Source organism: Anolis sagrei, chromosome 4 (assembly GCF_037176765.1).
Source record: "Anolis sagrei isolate rAnoSag1 chromosome 4, rAnoSag1.mat, whole genome shotgun sequence".
Taxonomy (NCBI): Eukaryota; Metazoa; Chordata; class Lepidosauria; order Squamata; family Dactyloidae; genus Anolis; species Anolis sagrei.
The window spans coordinates 33,952,989-33,978,809 of NC_090024.1; the positions used below are offsets into that span (position 1 = coordinate 33,952,989).

A 25,821-nucleotide genomic window follows, 5' to 3' on the forward strand; every position below is an offset into this window, starting at 1 on the left:
TTTATTATTTATTTATTTATTTATTTGCAGCTTTTATATTCCTCCCTTCTCACCCCGCAGGGGACTCAGGGCGGATTACAGTGTGCACATATATGGCGAACATTCAATGCCAATTTTGACATACAACATATACAAGATATAGACAGAGGCTATTTAACTTTTCTGGCCGCCAGGGGAGCTGTCGCTTTCATCGTCCATCTGCGATGCTATTAAGTGGTCTTGGGTCTGTCTCCACCCTTTTCCACACAACAAAGTCCATATCTTAAAATTTGAACGGTAACTCCTGAAGCTGCCAGTCGTGGATGTTTCCTGAGAAGACTTGCTTGCTGACTCTGGTATAGGGGCCTCGGGTGCTCAAGATGCTAATTCGTTATTGGTTAACTGATTATTGGTTGAAATTGACTTGAAATGGCTTGTCCAAGCCAGGATCTCGCTGGGAAACTGCAAACACATCTTGCATCCAAGATTCCCTGGTGGTAATCATTCTAATCTGAAATGGCTCCCTTTCTTCAGGCAAAGGGGTGGGCAAACTTTCTGATACAAACCAGGAAGGGTTTTCTTAAACTCCACCCTCATAAAACTAACATAAAAGTGACTACTCTAAAACTGAAGGTGAGGAAGCCTAACAAAAGGAACTGGGACCTATCCAGTTCCAGCACAAAAAGTGAGGAGGCAAATTGTGGGATGACATGCTGCTCCTCCACTCTACCAAAAATGGCCAGAAGTATCCCTGAAGTTGGAAGAGGGTTTAGTTGACCATTGCCCCTGACCTGTTTTAGGCTTTACAAGTCCCTTTTTCAAAATCAGATGTACCCACTCAATTCCTGTGTTGGAAAAACACCTCAATGGGCTTAAAATGTGAGAAATGTCTGCGTGCAAAAATACCTTGGAAGGCTACATACAGCTCATGTCCCACAGGTCATAATATTCCCATTTACTTATTCTGGTGCTTGGATAGGACCATTGCAGGAACAAATTCTGTCACCCAAGACTTGTTGACTGCACTGACCTTCCTTAATTTGCAGAATGGTAATAAAAATAACTTGCAAAAAATTGCTTTCACCATGAGGAAATACATTTGCCCCGAATAAAAAATACTGGAAATAACTATTCCTATTTCAAAGTGATATGTATACAGAAAAACCTACATTGATGATGCCATCTTTGTCATATTTTTACATCCAACTTGTGGTCTGCTGTGCTTCTCCCCACCAAGTGTACATTTTTATCTGCCCCTTGTAATGTTTGCTTGTTTAGACAGATTAGTAGAAGTGCTTACACATTTCCCTTACTACCTTTTATCTGAGTCACTTGCCCCCAAAAGTTTAATTTAAATATACTGAAGACAGAGAAGCAATAGGAAGTAGATACTATATAAAATGCAGTGTAAGCTTCTTTTCCTTTACATGCATAATTTGAGATCCCTTGACTGGGATAAGTACTGTTGCTTCTTCCAGTGGATTCAGCAATGATTGCTGGCTATTGAGGGAAGGAATATCTCAGGTAGAGCTGCATCAAGACTGGATTTCTGTCTTTGTAAACCCTCCATGTCTGATGCTGAAGCAAAATCTGCAAGAGCTGTTTGACAGTGGAATATGCTGCCTTGGAGTGTGATGGAGCCTCCTTTGGAAGTTTTGAAATGAGGCCGGATGGTCATCTGTCAGGGGTGGTTTGATTGGTGTTCTTGCATAGTATGGAGTTGGATGAGATGGTCCTTGTGGTCTCTTCCAACTCTGATTCTATAATTCCTATGTCCAAAGCAACATACATAGGCACTACGTTAACACTTTATTAGCTTGCAAACATTATTTTCTAGCAATTTAGCATCTCCAAAAATGGTCACAATTCTTTTATATCTTGTAATTTCAGTCTATGACCTTGGTAGTAATTAGTAAAAGACATGTTAATCTAAAAATGCTACTTTGCACCACTGTTTTCCCATTCTGACACACCTGATTCAGCATACAATGGAAACACATTATTGACACTTGTAGAAGTGGGAAAGCTGGCTAGCCACAGGATTGCTTGACAGTGTCCTTACGACAGGAGAAAACACCTTACAGTTGTACAATGCTGTCTAAAATGCCTTGGGAGTCTTAAAAATGTATATATGCAACAAGAGATATTGTAGTGCCTTATAGACAGAGAAATTGAGACCATAAGCTTTCATAAATTAAGTCTACTACTTTAGATACATGGTCTGAAATGCCTAGTTTTGCATTTCTTTGAGAATTCATACATACAGTCTGTCTATAAATGTCTGTTCTCATTACTTCACAAATGTGAGGAGTTCATGAAAGCTTTCGCTACCAGCCTTTTCTCGGTCTCTAAACTGCTACAGGATCCCTTTACATACTGATATTCCAGACGTAACAATACCACGACTTAACTATTTATGGCTATTAGGAATATCGTAACTTCATTTAACCTGGTGGTAAGATTTCATGCTATTGTTTAAGAAGACATAAACATCTCTATGTAACTTAGGTGTTTATTCTTCAGGTCTAGAACTAAACATTGTGCCACTTCTAGTCAAAAACGACATAATTGCAATAATAATAATAATGAAAACAACCATAGGACTGATTTAACGGAAGAGCTTAAACAACCAACATGTTTTAGTAAAAGGAACGAAGAGTGTTATTGAAGGCTTTCATGGCTGGAATCACTGGGTTGCTGTGGGCTATAGGAGCATGATCCAGAGGCATTATCTCTTGACATTTTGCCCACATCTATGGCAGGCATCCTCAGAGGTTGTGAGGTCTGTTAGAAACTAGGCGAGTGAGGTTTATATATCTGTGGAATAATGGTACTCTTGTCTGCTTGAGGCAAGTGGGAATATTGCAACTGGCCACCTTGATTAGCAAAGGATCCCCCCCCCCCCCAGCCAGGCAGCAACCAACCAGGCCATTCAATGCTAATCAAGGTGGCCAATTGAAACATTCACACTTACCCCAAACAGACAAAGTTCATTGCCATACAGCCCAGAAAACTCACAGCAACACAGGAATAAAGAATGTTTGCATATAAGTTCCTATCTGATCCTCGGCAGTATGACTTGATTTGAAAAAGATAAGATCCAGTAGTAAGTTCAAATACAGATCTTCAATGCTAGCCTGCCACAAAATCTTTGGCTTGTTTATCTGTCTAGCCACCAAATGTTTATTATGTTAAAAAGGCACTTCCAAGATGTATTCTCTATTTAGGTGAAAGCTAAATAACCTGGTCAAAATGGATTATTGCTCTGATTCATAAGCCTGTGTTGCAAAACAAAATATTTTATTTTGAAATTAACAAATTACTTCTGTTATAGTAGTTGAGGTAGCTTTTTAATTACCTGGAGCTATAAACTTAGCACTCATCACCTAGTGAATGCACCACTAAAAAGGTTGTTTTTTGTTTTTGTTTGCAAAATTATTTTATGGCTTTATTCCTATAATGCTTGCACTAAAAAGGTTCATAAATCTGAGACTTTATCATAGTAAAAGTAAAGGTTTCCCCTGACATTAAGTCTAGTCATGTCTGAGGGGTGGTGCTCATCTCCATTTCTAAGCCAAAGAGCCAGCATTGTCCATAGACATCTCCAAGGTCATGTGGCCGGCATGAATGCATGGAGCGCCATTACCTTCCCACAGAAGTGGTACCTATTGATCTACTCACATTTGTATGTTTTCAAACTGCTAGGTTGGCAGAAGCTGGGGCTAACAATGAGAGCTCACCTTGCTCCCTGGATTCGATCCACCGACCTTTCGGTCAGCAAGCTCAGCAGCTCAGCAGTTTAACCTGCTGCGCCACCAGGGGGTCCTTAAACCATAGTACTTTGTCTATAATGGTGGGGAAAGTCTCAACTGCATACAATAGAAATACAAGTTTTGTTACACATTTATGTAAGAAAAAATACAAAAATCCTCACACATTAAATTACTAATTTACTCCCTGAAACAGTTAAATCCTAAAAGTGCTATCCTCCACAACCTATTCTAAGTGGAGAGGAAATAAACAAAGGGAAGTTAACCCAAAGAACTCAAGATGTTCCTATATAATCTAGCACCAAGGTACTTAGACCCTTTTTTAGGTATAGATTTAAGTTGCTTTTCTTATCAGCTTTTCTCTCCAGTAATAAGTTCAAATACAGATTGAGGAGGGTTTTGAATTCCAGTTGTTCCAGCTGTTCACCAAAAACAAGTGTTTGAAAAGTGCTTTCTGCTCATATGACAGTCACCTCCCGGGGCTTGCGTTTTAAACTTTCCAGTCGTGTCAGAGGTCGGAGGTTTGTTGCTTTCTTGCTTCCATCCCTAGTCAACCGGTAGTCTTTCTGGAGACCCTTCATTAACTCCAGCAGTTCCCGTTTCTCCAGCTCAGCCTGTTCCAGCTGCTGACGGTGCTGCCTCTCTGTCGACATCAGCGTCTGTATGTCGGACATCATTCTAGACATCTGACTCTGAAAAGCACAAACATTTTAATATGTAAATATATGTCTGACCTTATCTGTTGGATATCTACTTCCTGTATGTTTCCTTTTAGGAAACAAAAGCTTCCCCTGGGTCTAAAATGGTCTGCCTCCCAAAAAAATAAACATTTTGTGTGTAAGTCAACAACCCTGAGGAGCAAGACAACCACTGAGCAAACAATAATACAAACAATACCTTTAACTCTTCAATTTCATTTTGCAAAAGGCTCTCTTTTTGCACCATATGCCTCCTTTGAGAATCTAAACGAGATTCCATCTCATGTTTTGCTTCTTCCACTCGGTAGATCATCTCGGACCTATTAAAAGAGATGTTGGCGTCACTCAACCTAGCAACTTTCTCAACAGGGTAAAAATCCAAAAGAACTCAATAGCTGGCATCCTGTTAGTGAGTTATGGCATATGCCATCACAACCTGCTTTTTTGGTCATTGTACAGGTTACTATTCTGGTTTATTAATTTATTTTGTGTCAAAAACATTGCTTACATAAGTATAAAACTGATAAAATAGGAGCACAAGTGGTTGAATTATTTTTGACCAAATCCGGGCAACAGCGACTGCATTTTCTGTTGATTTAAACAATTATTTGTTTGTTTGTTTGTTTACAGTATTTATATTCTGCCCTTCTCACCCCACAGGAGACTCAGGACTGATTACAATGTACATATACATGGCAAACATTCAATGCCATAGAAACCACAACACATACAGACAGACAGTCTGAGGCTACTTAACATTCCAACTTTTTCTGGCCACCAGGGGAGCTGTCGCTTCACCATCCATCTGTGACACTGACTTCCTCATTCCCCACATGCTTGCTGGAGATTTTTATGGCCTCGTAAATTAGTTAAATTAGCCTCCCCACAAAAGTGGTACCTAAATTTCCTACTTGACAGATGTAACTGTCTTTTGGACTGCAAAGGTTGACAAAAGCTACACAATTTTGGTCGGAAGCTCACTCCGACCCGGGCTGGCTTCGAACTCATGACCTTTCGGTCAGTAGTGATCTTAACGCAGCTGACTCCCAGCCAGCTGTGCCACAGTCCCGGTGCAATTCTTCCTATGTACATGAGGCAGGGCATTGTGGACAAGCATAAAGATGTTGAGTTGTTTGTTCTGCTCCACAGTCAGACAAGATGGAAAATTCTTTTAGTTAGTGCCATTTTGCCAAGTTGTCTTTTGATCTGCCCACTGCACTTCTGAGTCTGTTTGGGGACTTCCAAGTTGCCCGTTTTTGGTTTGCCCTTGGAAGCACACTCTCATGGTAGGCCATCCAATCAGGATTTACTAGTTTTGCTGCCCAGAGGGATACTCTTGTTGTTGCTGGGTGAACATTAAGAGGAGTGGTGGTTCTCATGAAGATTTTCCTTGATTTGAGTCTACTGGGGGAGGGGGGGGGGGAGGCTGACAGCAATGCAGTGGATGGCTTCATAGTATTCAACCTTATTTCTCTCATAGTTAGCAGCAACTTCCTGTCACATATTGGGGAGGGTGGGGGCAATGCCAGCTATTCTAGTAAGTAAAGTTCTCTACAAGGATATAGGTAATCTATCTGTACTGAGCATTTAGCCCAGTGGTCCTCAAACTTGTTAAGCTAGTTCACAGTCCCTCAGACTGTTGGGGGGCTGGACTATAGTTTGACAAGAACATGAACGGATTCCTATGCACATTGCACATATTTTATTTGCAATGCAAATTTTCTTTTTAAAAAAACAACACCACAATATTTAAAAGTAAGAACAATTTTAACTAACATAAACTTACCAGTATTTCAATAGCTGTTTTATTTATTGATTTTAAACTTTTATATCCCAATCTTCTCTAGGGACTCAGACCGGCTAACAGCAAGGATTCAATGCTAACAATACAATCTAAAACATTGTACATCAACAATAAATTAAAATACATATAGACTAAAATACATAGAAGCCAGTTCGTCAAGATAAAATTATGTCCCACTCATTTGGGCTGATGAGATAGTTAATTAGGACTGTTGTTGTTGTTGTTGTTGTGTGCCTTCAAGTCATTTCAGACTTAGGTTGACCCGAAGTCTAAAGTTTAGGGTGAAGGCTGGGTAAATAACCTTGGAGGGCCGCATCTGGTCCACGGACCTTAGTTTGGGGAGTCCTGATTTAGACCCTAGCACTGATGTTATACTCATGGTAAGCTGCAACTCTCACATATTTTTATAGTAAGTTTTCCATTTTCATCGCTATGATACTTCATCTTGTTGACAGGAAGCTTCCCACTGGAGTGGAAATCATCTATCCGACAGATGGCAAGCTATTCAACCTCAGCAGACTGAAAGCCAAAACCAAGGTTACAACAACATCTGTTATAGAACTCCAGTATGCTGGTGACAACGTCATCTGTGCGCATTCAGAAGAAGACCTGCAAGCCACTCTAAACACCTTTGCAGAAGCATACGAGAAGCTCGGCCTGTCATTGAACATTGAGAAAACCAAGGTGCTGTTCCAGCAGTCACCAGCCAATCCCTCTCCAATGCCAGCGATACAGCTTAATGGTGTAATATTAGAAAATGTTGATCATTTCCGCTACCTTGGCAGCCAACTCTCCACAAAAGTCAACATTGACACTGAAATACAACACTGCCTGAGCTCTGCGAGTGCAGCATTTTTCCGAATGAAGCAGAGAGTGTTTGAGGACTGGGACATCCGTAGGAATACCAAAGTGCTTGTTTATTAAGTTATTGTCCTCCCAACCCTGCTATATGCCTGAGAGACGTGGACAGTCTACAGACGTCACATGCAACTCCTGGAACGATTCCATCAGTGCTGCCTCCGGAAAATCCTGCAAATCTCTTGGGAAGACAAGCAGACAAATGTCAACATGCTGGAAGAAGCAAAGACCACCAGCATTGAAGCGATGGTCCTCCGCCACCAACTCCGCTGGACTGGCCATGTTGTCCGGATGCCCGACCACCATCTCCCAAAGCAGTTGCTCTGCTCCGAACTCAAGAACAGAAAACGGAATGTTGGAGGACAGGAAAAGAGATTTAAAGATGAGCTCAAAGCCAACCTTAAAAACTGGCATAGACACTGAGAACTGGGAACCCTTGAGTACTCCAGCTGGAGGTCAGCTGTGACCAGCAGTGCTGCAGAATTTGAAGAGGCATGAATGGAGGGCAAAAGAGAGAAACGTGCCAAGAGGAAGGCGCATCAAGCCAACCCCGACAGGGACTGCCTCCCACCTGAAAACCGATGCCCTGTGGGAGAAGATGCAGGTCAAGAATAGGGCTCCACAGTCACCTCTGGACCCACCTCCAGGTTACCACTCTTGGAGGACCATCATCCTCGGACTACGAGGGATCGCCTAAGTAAGTAAGTAAGTAAGTAAGTAAGTAAGTGTGAACATTTTCTACTGCACTCACCAGGGAAGTGAATGCTTGCTAAGGGACTAAGGAGCAAAAAAGGAGGAACTAGTAGAAGTTCTTATTATTTATTCCACACATTTGTACCCCACCCTTCTCACCTCCGAGAAAGAATAGCAAAATAATGGCAAAAGGTACAGGAATTCAGAGAAACAGGGATGATGTTTATAATTGAAAGGAAAGGGGTTGTGTATATATTCTGTGCACATGAGCCCCCCTTTCCCTCCGTGGAAGTGAAACAGGATATTTGGGGAGTACGTTCTATAAAGTAAAAAATCACCATGGCCTAAATCCAATTACTAGTTCCAACCGGAATAGAGTTATAGAATCAGTTGGTGAATGATAAGCCAACCTTTATGTAAATCCTACTTATTCAGTGCATCTATTGTACTTGGGACTAGCAACTGGATTTAGGCATTAAAAAGCAGTCAATTTCAGAAATGGGCTAAACAACATAGCCTTAATCCTATCCGTCCCCACCCATATCACCCCCACAGTTGCTCCTATTTCCTGCTCTCTTAATCCTGCCTTTCATTTCCCTCCTTGGTCTGCCACTTATTCAGGACCTCCTACCATTAAACCGCTTATGGTTTCTGGTGTTGTAAAACTGTAAACAGCAACTGCTGAACTCCTGTTAGGAGAAAGATCGCAGTGTGTTGGGTACCCCCCTCCCCCGAACCCCTTTCTCTCCTCCAATAGCCGTCTTCAAAATCCCGACTCCCCCTCACTTTGGCTTTTTAGGCCCCAAAATAGTGCCCTCATCGATGCTAACAAATAAAAATTAAGTACCTCTTTAGAGATGCCTCCATTTTATAAAAAAAGTATACCTTTCTAAATGATTTTCTGCCTACAAGGACTCTCAAAGCAATTGACAATAAAATATACCTTCCAAAAGAGCAGCAGCTTAAAAACCCAAAATTCTATAAGAATAATTTCTTTACCCTCCTGTGGAAAGTGACACAAGAATAGGGTCACCTTAATTTTAATTGAGAATGACTTCCACAACCAGGGTGCTGCTATTTAAAAACCCTCTCTCAATCCACTATCTTGCTTTTGCTGAAAATCTCAAACTTTGGGCAGGCTCATAAAGGAAAAGATTCTCTTTCAAACGTCCTGTCCCCAAGTTTTTTTTATTTTTCGTGTCAAGAGCGATTTGAGGATTCTGGTGTGGTGTTGAGTGAAAAATTGTTTCCAGGCTGGAGTGCAACATCCTGCTTAATTGCCAATCTTTCTAAATGCTTGCCCATTAACAGAGAATGTCCTTTGAAAACAAACAAATATATCTTTGTATTGTTGAAGACTTTCATGGCCAGAATCACAGGGTTGTTGTAAGTTTTTCGGGCTGTATGGCCATGTTCTAGAAGCATTCTCTCCTGAAGTTTTGTTTGCATCTATGGCAGACATCCTCAGACTGTGTGAGGATACCTGCCATAGATGCAGGAGAAACGTCAGGCAATTAAGCAGGATGTTGCACTCTAGCCTGGAGACAATTTTTCACTCAGCACAATTTTTCACTCAGCACCACCAGAGTCCAATAGTATTAACTACAACAGTTTATTAAGAAAAGCATGTACAAAGGGAAAAAAAGGCATTTTCCAAAAATGCGGTAGAGCAGAAAATACGAAATAGAAGCAATTCAAAAATGGCAAAATACATGAAGAGAGCGAAAATCCACAGTGGTCATTAAAACATAAACGTAAACTTTTTCCAAGGCAAACCCTTCAAGGAACAAAGGCAAATAAAGGAAATTTGAGTCATAAACTTGAGAGCTGAGACAGGAATACCATCCTTATTGCATTGTTATCTCCTCTGAGAGGTACAAAGTAAACACCACTTAATTTAAGCCCGACCAAGAAGCCATGAGATCATGCCGAATGCACCTGGACTTCAAGGACTTTTCATGGATTCTATCAAAATGTCTCTTCATTTTGAAACCCATCAATTCCCTCATCTGTTATGCTCCAGAGCAGGAATACCTCTGACTTTAAACACCACACCAGTTTGGTAAAATCAGCAAGAAGTTTATTGAAGATTATATTTCAGCAAAGCAGTAAAAACAACAAAAACAGTAAAGATCTAATATAAGAAATACTCCATAAGTGTCACAGGAAAACAAGATCCATGAGTACATAAAAATCCATGAAACTTGGCACTTGAATCCATGAAACAAGACAGCAAGAAAATCTCATAGACAAATCTTGAGCTTGTAAAAAAAAACTTGGTACATGAAACTCAGAGTGCTTGAAAACACGACCGTGATAAAATAACGTTGACCTGACTGAAGCAACTCTCCCTCATGAAACATTATAAAGCTTTTTCAGACCCCAAAAATGGAAAAAGCTAACGGATCTCTCTTGCTCTAGCCGAACTGATTGTCTCAGCCTCTGAAGACTTTGCTTCTGTTTACTAAAATTTTGCTTTCTGTCCAAGTTTTCATTATCTTCTTCTTCATTAACTCCTGAACATGACAAATCATGCTCAGACAGCTGCTCTGAGAAAGGTGGCGAAGGGCCTCTCTCAATAATGTGGCCTTGTGAATCTTCCTGAGACAGCTCAGGCCTCTCTTCTGAACTTAACTCAGGCCCAAGCAAACTCTCATCCCCAGTCCTGCCATCAGGAACATCATCCCCATTCCCATCATGAACAACAAGAACATCAGACAGAATCACAGGCTGAATAGGCTGACATACAACATTATCCTCTGAAAAATTCTCTGCTTCTTGCGGAGCCACAACACAGGACTACAGTTAACTTTCAAACATGCCTTTCTTGGTTCCTTATAATGTGAGGAGTCAGGAAAGCGGGGGAGGTCAGGTTTACCTGAGCAGCTCTAGCTCTGTCCTCAGCTCTGCAACACAGTTGTGCTGTGCACTGCTGTCTGTGCTGAGCATGGCATACCCACAGCCATTGGGGCACTCACGGCTCCGATACTCACACACTGCCAAGTGGCTGTGCAAGTGGCGTCGCTCAACTTGAACTGGGCAACCTGAATAGAAAGTAGAAGATTGAGGGAGGCACAGTAAGATATTTCATCATCCACACTAGGTTACAAGTATTCTTTTTTTAACTAAAGTGTTTCCTTAACAGAGTTCAGGAGTCCCCGGTGGCGCAGTAGGTTAAACCACTGAGCTGCTAAACTTGTTGACTGAAAGGTCGCAGGTTCAAATCTGGGGAGTGGTGTGAGCTTCTGCTGTCAGCCCCAGTTTCTGCCAACCTAGCAGTTCGAAAACATGCAAATGTGAGTAGATCAATAGGTACTGCTTCAGCGGGAAGATAACTGCACTCCACGCAGTCATGCTGGCCACATGACCTTGGAGGTGTCTATGGACAATGCTGGTTCTTCGGCTTAGAAATGGAGATGAGCACCAACCCCCAGAGTTGGATAAGACTGGACTTAATGTCAGGGGAAAACCTTTACCTTTACTAACAGAGTTCACAAGTCAACGTCAACATGAGGACAAACAAGAACTGAAGCTTTGAAAGCTATCTCACAATCCAGAATTATATGTATGCCAGCAGTTATTATACAACATTATGTAACATGATTGGTGTTCCTGGGTTATAAATGTCGTTTTCTAATGGGTTCTATCATAAAAACATAGAAAAAAGTTTATTAAACTGCAAAAACTTTGTTTTTCCGGGACATCTTGCAGCAAGTACATTTTCCTATAGTATTTCAATTATTATCTCATCGAGTCTCAACCAATGCAACATAGTTTGTGGAAGCCACAAAAAATGAAGTTTCTGAAGTATAACAACTACTTTTAAAGTAAGTATCACACAATTAAACAGGAAAACACTTTCAAACCAAGAACATTTTTTCAAATTTTGTTACATAGTGTTATTATTCAAAGTCAGCAAAGAATATCTTTCCATTAAGTCATTACATTTTCAACATCTTAGGACTCTGAGAAATTCCCAGTTCTACGTTTCTGCTATATATTCTGAATGGAGAACATGTAGCCTGCCAATTGTTGTTTATCTTCAACCTCCATCAGCTCAAGAAAGCATGGTCATTGGCCCAGCATGTTAGGAACTGTAGTCCTACATAATCTCAAATCCCATCTTGCCTGATTCAGCATTTCTTACGGTTGTGTGCAAGATGCAAGGACTCCCTCAACTGAGCAAAAAATGAGGAAATCGGATGGTAATCCCTCACTGAAACAACACTTTGAAACAAACTATATTGGCATCAGGAAGGGAATGGATACTTCTGAGTAGGAAGGGGAATTAATACAGAAACAGGAACTCAGATGGGTTATTCAATAACAGCATTCCAACTCTTGATATCCCGTCTAAAAATTGAAGACAAAGGGATTATACTCTGAAATTAAAAAATAGAGATCAATATTTTTTAAAACCTTCCCCATTTTATTAGTGGATTTTACCATGCTATCTTGGACACATTCAAGCTTGTTTGCTTTCACAATCTAGGCAGAGTCATGTATAATTCCTACTGTTTACCCTCCACATTTGCAGTTTTGACTTTTGTGGATGTGATTATTCATGAATTATTTAGGTCCTCTAGTGTGACTCTATGGGCAACGTCAGTCATGCTGGACAATCTAGAGATTTCTAGAGGTAACATCTCTCCAAGAATCTCTAGGCCTTCAAATGTAATTCTATGTTCAGCTTCCAGTAGTTGACCTGTCTATTCAGAGCTTTTCACTTTAACGCAGTGGTTCCCAACCTTTTTTTGACCAGGGTCCACTTTGACCAGGGACCATTTTAACCAGGGACCACTCTCCAATATTAGTACCCAAAAAAGGGGCAGGGCTGGTTATCTCTGAAGAAAGGAGTAGAAAGAAGATAAATAAAATAAATAAAGAGGAAGGAGGTTCGCAGACTGGATTTTCATTCTTGCAGCCCACTGTTGGGCCACGGCCCACAGGTTGAAAACCACTGCTTTAACGGGAGTCCTGAATCCCTAACACTCTCCAATGTGGAGAGCTGACAGTACTTGGATGAAATATCACTAGGAATACTAGGGATCCTCAAGAAGAGTGAGTATAGAATGTTGGCAGTTAAGACTTCACTATATGGGACTCTACAGCATAAAACACCTACCACTGTTTGAGCAGGGAATCTGGCTGTATTCACACTCGCGTTCATGTCGGCTGATGGATTCCAAAGAACACACCATTTCACAGCCACATTCTCTGTTTCTACAATGAAGCTGGAGCCGATTCAGATCGTTCTTCATATATCTGGGCATAGAAATGAATTCTTTTCATTCTTGCAATATTATAAGATCATGAGGCATGAAAATTAGAGGAACACCAACCATTTATGAAATGCAGATGACACTATACTACTAGTATAAAACAGCACAGACTTGGAATGACTACTGAAGAAAGTCGGGGAAGAAAGTACAAAAACAGGTTTATAACTGAGCACTAAGAATACAAAAATACTAACCGCAGATGATTCACATAACTTTAAAGCAAGAATGAAGATTCTGAGATAGTGAAGGACTTAACTATCATTCATTCATTCTTGAATATACTTTTGGCTCAGTCATTAATCAAAATGAGGACTGCAGTCAAGAAATCAGAAGGCTAGGCTTTAGAAGGGAAGTCATAAAGGAACTAGACAAGATCCTTAAGGGTTTAAAGATATATGTGTCTAGGGGCAAAGAAACCAAAAACATTCCCCCCCCCCCAAAAAAAAGACAAAAGCTCCCTTTCTAATAGGGAGGGCAAGGATGGACACCACGAAAGTTGAATATTTTAAACTGCAAAAAACTATTTATTGCGTGGGCATAGCAATAACGACAAACAAGCATACAGGGATGCAATCAAAGGGTTTGTCGCAACCCCCAATAGGGCTGCAGAGCTTTTATAGTAAATGGAATATACATTTTCATTGGTTCCCAAAGACAAATCATTTCATTGGTCTAAGCTAGCTATACAGTTGTTCATTAGTTGCTTATGATTTTGATTGACATTATAGCACACGTTGGATCCTAACAATGGCACAACTATAACATAACTATAGTCCATTGTTCTCTGACCAGGACTATCTCAATGAATCAATTTTATCTGTTAATCTGTTGCAAACATGACTTCAGAGCGACTGGGAAACTTGGGGGCTCTAACTAGCCATCAGCTAGCTGGTTTGGTCCGGGTGTTACCTTTTAATAGTAACTTCTTCTCTGGAGCACTGATTTCTCAAACAATCAGCGTTTTCTGTAAACATAGGCCTACTGCAAAAACAAGCCAATGTGGCAGTAAATCATGACATATAGGCATTGGGAACATCTCTGAAAATTCCCTTTTTAAAACAACGTCCCCTCTATTTATTCTACCTCTGTGTTGCTATGAGGATGATTTGGAAGGAATTATAACACAAAAACAGATTGGAGGCTATATGCAAAGTAAAACAATGTTTTATTGAAACCAACTAAATTTCCCTTTCCCTAGTTGCCACTGTGAAGTCTTTATGAAAAGGAAATTCCATAAGCTTCTGCAGCCCTGAACTTAACTCAAAATGTGACTGCTGTTGTTTTAGTATGTAGATATGAGATGTGACTTACTATCTATGCCATGGAGCCCCCGGTGGCGCAGTGGGTTAAACCCCTGTGCCGGCAGGACTGAAGACCGACAGGTCACAGATTCGAATCCGGGGAGAGGCGGATGAGATCCCTCTATCAGCTCCAGCTCCTCATGCAGGGACATGAGAGAAGCCTCCCACAAGGATGATAAAAATATCAAAATCATCTGGGCGTCCCCTGGGCAATGTCCTTGCAGACAGCCAATTCTCTCACACCAGAAGCGATTTGCAGTTTCTCAAGTCACTCCTGACACAACAAAAACAAACAAACAAACAAAACTATCTATGCCACAATGTCACTATCTATATCTAACTTTTATCTATATAACTCTATCTCCGACTGGACTATTTATGTCTGACTGGATGTGAATTTCTGTGGACTTTCTATTCCTCTGTTTCCTTCCACAACTTAGTTCCAACTGATCTGCCTAACTGAATAAACTGCCATTCTGCAGCCGAGGCCTGAGCTCCTCTCCCCGCTCTCATATCCTTAAAGGCACAGGCATTAAATTCTAACTTCTGTTTCTGGAGATGGAACAATATGATTGACCACCAAAGTCAGGATTATTCATTCTGTTTCCAAATACTATGTGTGGTTGTGAAAGCTGAAGAGTGAAGAACACTGATATGCAGAGGAAAAATTATCTGCCATCAACAGCTATTGCATTTGCAGTTTCTCAAACTACTAATGCTGTATGATGACTGCATAAAGGCCAACTGCTTATTACACACCTGTAAAGCGGCCGAAGGACAGTAAGATCTAGTGGCTGGCGATCCTCTGGGCAGTTGCTGTGATGGACAAGCCACCCATGTATGCAGGAAGTGCAGAAGGCATGTTCACAGGGAGCCTGCAGCGCTTCTTCCAAAACATCTCGGCAGATAGAGCATAGCAGTCCTTCGTTTACGTAACCCACAAAACGCTCAATGTCATAACCCATATTCTCAAATACTTTTGTCCTAAGAGAGGAATGAAAGAGAGTTGGTAAGAACAGACAAGAATGGCAATGGCTAGTCAAGGCAGCACATTAAGGATATAAGTTCTGAGACTAAAGAAAATTATCACAAAGGAACAGCAGTGGACTGTTTCTGACAGGCTTCAGATTATTTTGTATATACAATAATCAGGGGCGGCTCAACCCATTATGCAAAGTAAGCATTTGCAGTATAGTTGATTTTGCCCAGGGGCACTCTTGGGGGAAACAGACCTTGACATATGCGAGTTGTAGTTACTGGGATGTATAGTTCACCTACAATCAAAGAGCTTTCTGAACTCCACCAATGATGGAACACAGAACTCCCACGACGAACAGAAAATATATATCAGTGGTTGGGAGGGAGGGGGGCGCCAAAATACTGTTTGCTTACTGTTGAAAATTACCTAGGGCTGCCTCTGACAATAATATGAATATTTTTAATTTAGAGTAAAATCTACTGTCTGTCTTCTGAGCTCAGGAACAATTATGAAACAGGAGAAAACTGAAAAACATGTGGAATGGAACCTGTCAGATTCTCCCACATTGAATCTATTTTGTGACATGGGGGGAAATGGGCATTCCTATGGTTGATATTCTACAAAGCAGTGGAAATCTTGCAAAATCCACCCATGTGGTCCTTGCACAATATTTTTTTTAAATTACACGTATTCAGTAGAAATTGTGCTACTTCCGCAGATTGCTGCTTTGCTTTCACTTGATTCCAACCTTTTAAAATTGTGCTTTCTCGTGCCTTTTCTTTCCCCCTTTAAAAACTAATCAGTGATCCATAAAAAAACTATTGAAAGAGAGAGCAGAAGAGCCCATGGGGAGAAATGGGGACTGCTTTAACTGCACTTGCTTGTGTGATAAATCTGGAAACAGATAATTTCGGGAGAAAAGACAAGGAACACCATCGTGTGATGGGTACTGATAAATGATACGATTTGCTTTTTAATGCAATGGGACTAAATGCCACTGTAATATTGTGCTCCTCCCCCCCCCCCCACAAAAAAAAGGGACGAGGTCCCAAAACCTATTGGTATTTTGTTGATGAAATGATGGGTACTGGGATTGTATTGTATTGAACACTGAAAGACCTGAGTACACAATATTTGTATCATACAATATATGTACTACTTGATATAATAAAAGTGGTCTGTAGGACAAAGGAGCCCCTGGTGGCACGGCAGGTTAAATTGCTGACCTGCTGAACTTGCAGACTAAAAGGTCAGTGGTTTGAATCCGGGAAGTGGGGTTACCTCCCACTGTTAGCCTCAGCTTCTGCCAACCTACCAGTTCGAAAACATCAAAATATGAGTAGATCAATAGGTACTGCTCTGGCGGGAATGACTGCTCCATGCAGTCATGCTGGCCACATGACCTTGGAGGTGTCTACGGACAATGCCGGCTCTTCGGCTTAGAAATGGAGATGAGCACCAACCCCCAGAGTTGGATACAACTAGACTTAATGTCAGGAGACAACCTTTACCTAGGACAAAGGCTTGCAGCACAGAACAGATAAAACACACTAAAACCATTTTGAGAAACAACTCTGAAAGCAGTTCCATCCTGAGAAGAGCAATGTAAGAAAAAAAACACTTTTCAATTAATTGTTTTTAAATGCTACATAATTTCTGCATTTTAGGAAAAGATTTTTCATTGGAAAGGTACCACCACTGAGAAGGAACAGGTTTATCACGACCCACAATAGGTTTTCAATGGTTGTAGAACAACCAGTAAGGCCTTTAATGGAGATCTCAAGGATTGTATGGGAAGAGCTGTACATGTATTTTTGTCTGTATGAGACATGAAAATCTAGTTAAATCTTTGAAACTGAAGAGTGGAGGGTCCAGGGAGAACATCCTAAGAGCAGTGGTTCTCAATCTGTGGGTCCCCAGATGTTTTGGCCGTCAACTTCCAGAAACCCTAACAGCTGGTAAACTGGTTGGGATTTCTGGGAGTCATAGGACAAAACACCTGGGGATCCACAGGTTAAGAACCACTGCCTTAGAGGAATGACTTGTGTCTTTCAGTTGCATGCATATTTCAGCATGTATCTTTCCCCTTCCCATTTGATATAAGATGTAATCCAGCCTCCCCAGTTAGATGTCTTCCTCATGCAATAGGCTACAGTTCCACTTATCTATACTCACACATATAAAAGACACCAGTTTGTGACCCATAACAGTAATTTCTACATTGAAAGAAGAAATCAGGTGTAAAGAAGTGTTCACATCCCTTGACATAATGGCACTGAAGAGCACAAGGAGTTGCATGTGACATCTGTATACAGTCCACGTCTTGGAAGGCGCCTGTGCGTGAATTTTTTTAATGTGTGGAGGTCTGTGCACAACTCAAAGCCACTGAGAACTGGGAAGCCCTGGCCCTTGTGTGCTCCAGCTGGAGGTCAGCTGTGACCAGCAGTGCTATAGAATTTGAAGAGGCACGAATGGAGGGTGAAAGAGAGAAATGTGCCAAGAGGAAGGCGCGTCAAGCCAACCTCGACCGAGCCCGCCTTCCACCTGGAAACCAATGCCCTCACTGTGGGAGAAAATGCAGATCAAGAATAGGTCTCCACAGTCACCTACGGATCCACCAGTACACTGATCTTGGAAGACTATCCTACTCAGACAATGAGGGATCACCTAAGTAAAGTAAGAAGAGCACAAAGGCATTTAAATGTGATGTAAATTCCTCATATGTGTAGGCAAGAGGTGGGTGGAAGGACAGAAGTTGCACAAACCCATGCATTACAAATAGAGACCAACTGGTCTCACACTTTGGGAGAGTATCCAAAAGTGAATGCCAAATATAACTTTTCAGCTGTTATGGTGCCACCTGGCACTGTTATTTTTAATCCTAGGAATATACACTTGCAAGCAGAGCTGCTGGAATTAAGGAAACTTACTTTTAAGTAAATGAATGTATGAGTAAGATTCACATGGTAAAATATCTAACGAATTGGTGAAATTACACTTATAAAATCATGCTTCGACAGGGCTTTTTTGGCTACATGTGCAATAGTATCACCCCTGTGTAAGGCAAAAAATAGAATTAGGATGTAAATTTTTTCTGCTTCTGTGTGGAGGGAGAATTATCACAGGCCCATATGATAGGGATCTGGCTTAGCAATATTTCTTATTGATTTACACAATTATGGCACATGGTCTTGTAAAAACCACAATCACCTTAAAGGGTTTTGCAACAAAAGCAAAGCACCCAATAACTATAAGGGGCAAAACAATTCATTACAAGGTATGGTCAATATTCAGTAAAATAATAAAGAAACAACCCAACAAAACCAAGGTCCGACATAGTAATCACTTCCTAAAAAGTAAAACCTAATTTCTTAGTTTTGGTAATTACGTTAAAGATCACAAGATATTATGCAATGCTAAACTTTTTTTTTTTGTGGTTATGGCAATTCCTTTAGTTTCTGACTTTGGCCCTTTCTACACTGCCATATAAAATCCAGATTATCTGATTTCAACTGGATTATCTGGCAGTATAGACTCATATAATCCAGTTCTACGCAGATAGTGTGATTTATCTGCTTTGAGAATCTGGATTATGTGGCAGTTTAGAAGAGGATTGAAAAGATGCAGGGATAAATTAATCCAAATACGGAGTCAAATCAAATCAAAACTTTTATTTCGGTCATTGACCAGCACAGGAAATAAATGCGGAGTCAAAAAGCTAATGTTTAAACAGGCTTGGCAAGTCTGTTTTGTACTTTTTGGTAACTGATGTTCACCAGACAGTCGGGCAGAGATTCTACTCTGGGTTTAGGCCCCTCCTACACTGCCATATAATCCAGAGGTTCAACGCAGATAATCCACATTATTTTATTTGAACTGGATTATATAGGTCTAAACTGCCATATAATCCAGTTCAAAGCAGATAATCTGGATTTTATATAGCAATGTAGATCCTGCTCTTGTATGAATATCAAAGGAAACAACTAAGGTACTGAATCCAAATGTCTACTAATGCCAAATATTCAGAAACATTAGTTTAATATCCAAAAGTGCCAAGAGACAGCACATTCTCAATAAAAATAGTAATTGATCCAGTGTTTCTATCATTCCCAATTGGAGTACTCTATAAGAACATAGTAAATCAACACTAATGTGAGATAGATTGATTCATTGGTTCTCCTCTACATTTACGCAATTTTATTATTAAAGTGAAAAAAATAAAATTTCAGTCTTCCTTTCAGCCATTTGAAAAAAAAAATGAAAACAGAAATTAATTCAAAGCCAAAAATAGTACAATTAATCCATTGCCAGCAGCAATTGTTGACAACTCTTGCTATTGATAACACTACGTAACACGATTTTTGTTCCTGAGTTATAAATGTCATTTTCTAATTGTTTCTATCATAAAAACACAGAAAAAGTTTATTAAACTACAAAAACTTTGGTTTTTGCAGGACATTCTGCAGCACATTTTGTTATAGTTTTTCAATTAATGTCTCATTGAGTCAATTCAACACAGTTTGTGGCAGCCACAAAAACAGTTTCTGGAGTATAACAACTACTATCAAAGTAAGTATCAAACTATCAGAAAATAACACTTTCAAATCAGGAACAATTTCTTTTCAAGTTTTGTTACATAGTGCATCAGCCTACCATCAAAACATCAATTTCTACAAAAACAGAAGGAACAAAATTAATTTTGCTGCTTTGGTGTGCAGGGGAAGTTTAGAAGTCTTTGGAATTTTTTAAACAGTGGCTGGATGGTCATCTGTCAGAAATGCTTTGATTATGAATATAGGGCACAAGATTGGACTGAATAGCCCTTGTGGTCTCTTCCAACTCCTATGAGAAATATCATTCCCTCTAAATGCAATGGATAGATATAACCAAATAAGTAACCCTCTCTTCCAGATCAATAATTCTGCCTCCAGGCTCATAGATGGCTCCTCCTTTGCATCTGGAACATAAATTATTTATAGAGCAGATCTATACACAGTGTGCTGATTTCATGGCTGGAGATCCTTTTTAAAACTAGACTTGCAGGTTCTGCTTAAGACTAAAGAATAGACAATACTAAAAAAAAAATTCTGAGCTCAGAGATTAGCTTGAGAGTTCATTTCTGATTATGGGGAAACACAGAGTGCGTCTACACTGTAGAATGCAGTTCAATACCACTTGAATTGTCAAGGCTAAATGCTGTGGAACCCTGGAAGTTGCAGCTTTACAAGACCTTCTCTGCATCTCAACTACTATAACTTCAAGGATTCTATAGCACTGAGCCATGGGAGTGCAGGGGTGCCAAACTGCATTAATTAGACAGTACAGATCCACCCGCAGGCTATAATCAGACAGTGATCAACTGCAAACCCCACAGTTGGCCATATGGCCCCCCAAGATTGATAGTTGTCCTGATTTCATTATGTTGTAAATGTGTTTGTTGTGATATGTTTATTTAAGTACTATTTTTGGGTTAGTAATTATAAGTTATTGATGTTGTTTTACTTATTGATTGATTTGGTTTGTTTCTTGCTTTGTTTTATTATGGCTTTGAATGTTTGCCACTTTCCTGACGTTTTGCCTCTAGAGAATGCCTCTAGAACATGGCCATATAGCCCGAAAAAACCTACAACAACCCAGTGATTCCAGCCATGAAAGCCTTCGACAATACATTTGGAAATATGCAGTGGATCTTGTTAATACAAATCAATACTATGACATATATATGTAATTATCTCCTGATCCTAATGATTTATTTTGGAAGCAGAGAGCATGTTTTTTCAACACTTACAGTCTAATGATTTCCTTTGAAGCTATGTTAAAAAATACCCAACCAAGGTCACATTCCAAACTATTTGATCACAAAGGAGGAATCTGAAAAATCCCTCTGTGCCAGTACTGGGGATTTGTTTCCACATGGCAAAGTTACATGAAATTTCCACTTAATTTGTTTTTGAATTCCCATTCTTTCAAACTATCTTAACTTGTGTTGTCAAAGGCTTTCACGGCTGGAATCACTGTATTGTGGTGAGTTTTCCATGCTGTATGTATGTCCATGTTACAGAAGCATTCTATCTTAACTTGACTAGATTATGTTTTCATTAATATTCAACTGGATATTTTCATCCAAAGTCAAGAGAGGCAATTGAATCAGAATGAAAGTTTTCCTTGCAAAAAGCCTGGAAATTGTCAGGAAGCCCCAGGCAGCCATGGGAAGTGGCTGCTTTGTTTATCCTGACCTAAAGGCCATGTTGGTGAAGGGGGAAGCTTGGGAAGGAGATGGAGAGTGTTACAAAGATAAGAGCATCTGGCAGTGTTTTGAGAATTGAAAGTGTATGTGTTTTGGGAACTGAAAGTAGATACTGTAAGACAGTGTTTCTCAACCTCCATAATAATAATAATAATAATAATAATAATAATAATAATAATAATAATGTTTATTTATACCCCACCACCATCTCCCCAGTGGGGACTCGGAGAGGCTCACATGGGGCCAAGCCCGGGCAACATATTACAGCGGAATAAAACCAAAAACATAGACAACAAACATCATCAAAATTACATAGAAAGAAAAAAAACCTAATGCTGTGACCCCTTAATACATTTCCTCATGTTATGCTGACCCCCAACCATAAAATTATTTTCGTTTCTACTTCATAACTGTAATTTTGCTACTGTTATGAATCGTAATATAAATATCTGATATACAGGATGTATTTTCATTCACTGGACCAAATTTTGCCCAAATCTGAATACTGGTGGAGTTGGGGGGGATTGATTTTGTCATTTGGGAGTTGTAGTTGCTGGGATTTATAGTTCACTTACAATCAAAGAGCATTCTGAACTCCACCAATTGAACCAAATTTGGCACATCGAACTCCCATGACCAACAGAAAAAAACTCAAAGGATTTGGTGGAGGGTGAAGGGTTTTGAGTTTTGGAATTGTAGTTCACCTGCATCCAGAGAGCACTGTGGAATTAAAAGAATAATAGATCTGGACCAAACTTGGCACAAATGCTCAATATGCCCAAATGTGAACACTTTCTGTATATATTTCAGATTTCAATATTGTGAAAAATACGTAGTATGATTTTACATAGGATTTGTGCTACATTAGAACAGTCAAGACAAATATCACTTAAGTAAAATAAGGATTTTGGGGAAGATAGACCTTGACATTTGGGAGTTGTAGTTGCTGGGATTTATAGTTCACCTACAATTGAAGAGCATTCTGAACCCCACCAATGATAGAATTGGGCCAAACTTCCCACTCTGAATCTCCCATGACCAGCAGAAAATAGTGTGTTTTCCGATGGTCTTTGGTGAGCCCTCTGACATCCCCGCGTGACACCCCTTGGGGTCCCAACTCTCAAGTTGAGAAACACTGCTGGATGAGAACTGTGGGGATTAGTTTATTGATATATACCAGAGAAGGGGAGGGGAAAGTTTGAACTGACTTTCTTGAATTCTGGCAAGAAGGGAAAATGAAGACTTTGGGCCCTTCAATACAGCCATATAACCCAGAATATCAAGGTAGAAAATCCCACAATATTCATCTGGGGGACCTTCCACAAAGCCCTATATCCCAGAATATCAAGGCAGAAAATCACACAATATCTGCTTTGAACTGGGTTATCTGAGTCCATACTCAGATAATGTGGGATATTCTGCCTTGATATTCTGAGATATAGGGCTGTGTGGAAGGGCCCTGAATCCACACTGCCATATATTCCAGTTCAAAGCAGATAATGAGGGACTTTATTCAGCTGAGTGGAAGATACCTTTGCTTCCAGTAACTTCATTGTGAGCGTGTCTTAATTCCAAAAAGCTTCCAGGCTCTGCCCCAAATTCACATAGAAAACACAGGGAATGTGTCGTAACAGCTATGAAAACAATAAAATGCAGGAAGAAGAACTGTGCACATCCTAGATAGACTTCCCTTATGGCATCTCTTACACCATTTGTGTATGCATTATTGGTGTCCATGGGTGAATCTACACCATGCCGGGCAAACTTAGTCCCTCCAGGTATTTTGGGCTTCAACTCAGTAACAGTTATGAAAACAATAAAATGCAATAAGAAGAATTGTGCACATCCTAGATAGGAATCCCTTATGGCATCTCTTACACCATTTGTGCATATATTCTTGGTGTCCATGGGTGAATCTACACCATTAGGCCCTCCAGGTATTTTGGACTGTTAGGAATTGTGGGAGTTGGAATCCAAAATACCTGGAGTGCCTAAGTTTGCCCATGCCTGCTCTAGAGATTAAATCTATTACTAAATTTATTCAGCCCTGATCTACACTGCAGAACTAATGCAGTTTGACACTAATTGGAAGTGCCACGGCTCAATGCTATGGAATCTTGGGAGTTGTAGTTTGGCGAGGCCCCAGCATTCTTTTCGCAGAGAAGGCTAAAGACCTTGGAAAACTACAACTCCCAATATACCAACAATAACAACAACAAAAGAACAGGTATACCTCTGCAATACCACAAAACTTTGCAGTGCCATTTAATGTACCCGAGAGTGTATGTTGTGTTCTTGTGGGTTTTTTCGGGCTATAGAGCCATGTTCTAGAGGCATTTCTCCTGACGTTTCGCCTGCATCTATGGCAAGCATCCTCAGAGGTGAGGGCTGTTGGAACTGGAAAAAAAGGTTTATATATCAGAGGTAGTGAGGTCTGTGTATGTTGTATTTCATAAAGGCATAAACTAGTGGTTCTCAACCTTGCTAATGCTGTGACCCCTTAATACAGTTCCCCATTTTGTGGTGACCCCCAACCATAACATTATTTTCTTTGCTACTTTACAACTGTAATTTTGCTGCTGTTATGAATCATCTTGCAAATATCTGATATGTAGGATGTATTTTTATTCATTTGGAACAAATACTTGATACACCCAAATTTGAATACTGGTGGGGTTGAGGGGAGGATAGATGTTGTCATTTGGGAGTTGCAGTTGCTGGGATTTATAGTTCATCTACAATATCAAAGGGCATTCTGAACTCCACCAAGGATGGAATTGAACCAAACTTGGGACACAGAGCTCCCATGACCAACAGAAAATACTAGAAGGGCTTGGTGGGCAGTAACCTTGGGTTTTGGAGTTGTAGTTCACCTACATCCAGATGCATCTGGACCAAACTTGGCACGAATACCCAATATGCCCAAATGGGGTTTGGGGAAAATAGTCCTTGACATTTGAGAGTTGTAGTTGTTGAGATTTGTAGTTTACCTATAATCAAAGAGCATTCTGAACTCCACCAATGACAGAATTGGGCCAAACTTCCCACATGGAACCCCCACAGCCATCAGAAAATACTGTGTTTTCTATTATTGTGGACACTGGTTGGGTTTGGGGAAAATAGACCTTGACATTTGGGAGTTGTAGTTGTTGGGATTTATAGTTCACCTATAATCAAAGAGCATTCTGAACTCCACCAATGACAGAATTGGGCCAAACTTCCCACACGGAATCCCCACAGCCATCAGAAAATACTGTGTTTTCTATTATTGTGGACACTGGTTGGGTTTGGGGAAAATAGACCTTGACATTTGAGAGTTGTAGTTGTTGGGATTTATAGTTCACCTATAATCAAAGAGCATTCTGAACTCCACCAATGACATAATTGGGCCAAACTTCACACACGGAACCCCCACGGCCACCAGAAAATACTGTTTCTATATGTCTTTGGCGACCCCCCCCCATGGGGGTCCCGACCCCCAGGTTGAGAAACCCTGGCATAGACCATTGACAATCTGTCAGTTTATGTTGTTTTAAAACTCCCTCTTCTGCATTGGTTTTATATTGGCAAACTCCTCATTTACATCCTATCCACTCTTGCAAATCTATTTTGTCCTTTTGGGAAGTAAAAATAAAAGAGTTTGGGGAAATCCTTGAGCTTCTCAGCATTCCCCAAAGTATAATATAATATAATATAATATAATATAATATAATATAATATAATTATCTATCTATCTATCTCATACTTTGGGGAATGCTGAGCAGCTCAAGGATTTCCCCCAAAACTATATATATAGCACTTATTTAGTGGGATAAAAATTATTTCTGAGTTGGCCAGTATTAAAACACAACTTTGCCAAACTCTAAGGTAGTTGGGATTTTTGCACTTTTAAAAACAGCAAGTGTATCTCATACAATACAAAATAGTTTTCCCCTCCCAAATATGCCACCCCTGCATTGCCACCCAACCATTCCCTAATTAATATAATACTATCTATTCCTCTAGGAAAAGATCCAAATTAGCTTTAGTCTCACCCGCTGTTTAAACAAGCAGCCTTCTCTCCAGCAAGCGACCCTTGAGTGACAGGTTAGGTCCCGCCCCCAGCAGCAACCGAGGATAGGCTCCGCCCCTTTTCTCTGACGTCATCCCCAGAGGGTCCCCGCCTCCCACTCTCGAGCATAGATTTAGAAATTTTAGAGTCACACCGGAT

General features: G+C 40.3%; 1 protein-coding gene across 3 annotated transcripts; it reads right to left on the minus strand.

The window, feature by feature from the left end:
• LOC132774988 (E3 ubiquitin-protein ligase NRDP1-like) lies at nt 1–25,720 on the minus strand. Of its 3 annotated transcripts, none has more exons than XM_067467356.1 (7): nt 25,646–25,720; nt 15,145–15,369; nt 12,928–13,067; nt 10,681–10,846; nt 4,647–4,767; nt 4,223–4,441; nt 1–1,748 (listed from the first exon to the last, which is right to left on the minus strand). In XM_067467356.1, exons 2-7 carry the CDS (start codon nt 15,348–15,350, stop codon nt 1,740–1,742), a joined length of 861 nt encoding a protein of 286 aa, XP_067323457.1. In that variant the 5' UTR covers nt 15,351–15,369; nt 25,646–25,720; the 3' UTR covers nt 1–1,739. The 3 variants fall into 3 exon arrangements, with proteins under 3 accessions (XP_067323457.1, XP_067323456.1, XP_060631597.2); XM_067467355.1 differs by lacking the exon at nt 1–1,748 and adding an exon at nt 23,886–24,008 and having other exon boundaries at nt 1,776–4,441; nt 25,646–25,710; XM_060775614.2 differs by lacking the exon at nt 1–1,748 and having other exon boundaries at nt 1,776–4,441.
• Between the last annotated feature and the right edge of the window lie 101 nt (nt 25,721–25,821).

What these genes read in the sequence shown, in the direction of transcription:
- LOC132774988 (XM_060775614.2), bottom strand. Translation starts at nt 15,350, where the DNA reads ATGGGTTATGACATTGAGCGTTTTGTGGGTTACGTAAACGAAGGACTG. An exon ending in GATTCCCTGCTCAAACAGTG is followed by an intron (nt 10,847 to 12,927) that starts GTAGGTGTTTTA and finishes CTTTCTATTCAG; the next exon opens with GTTGCCCAGTTCAAGTTGAG. An exon ending in ACAGAGCTAGAGCTGCTCAG is followed by an intron (nt 4,768 to 10,680) that starts GTAAACCTGACC and finishes CTCTTTTAATAG; the next exon opens with GTCCGAGATGATCTACCGAG.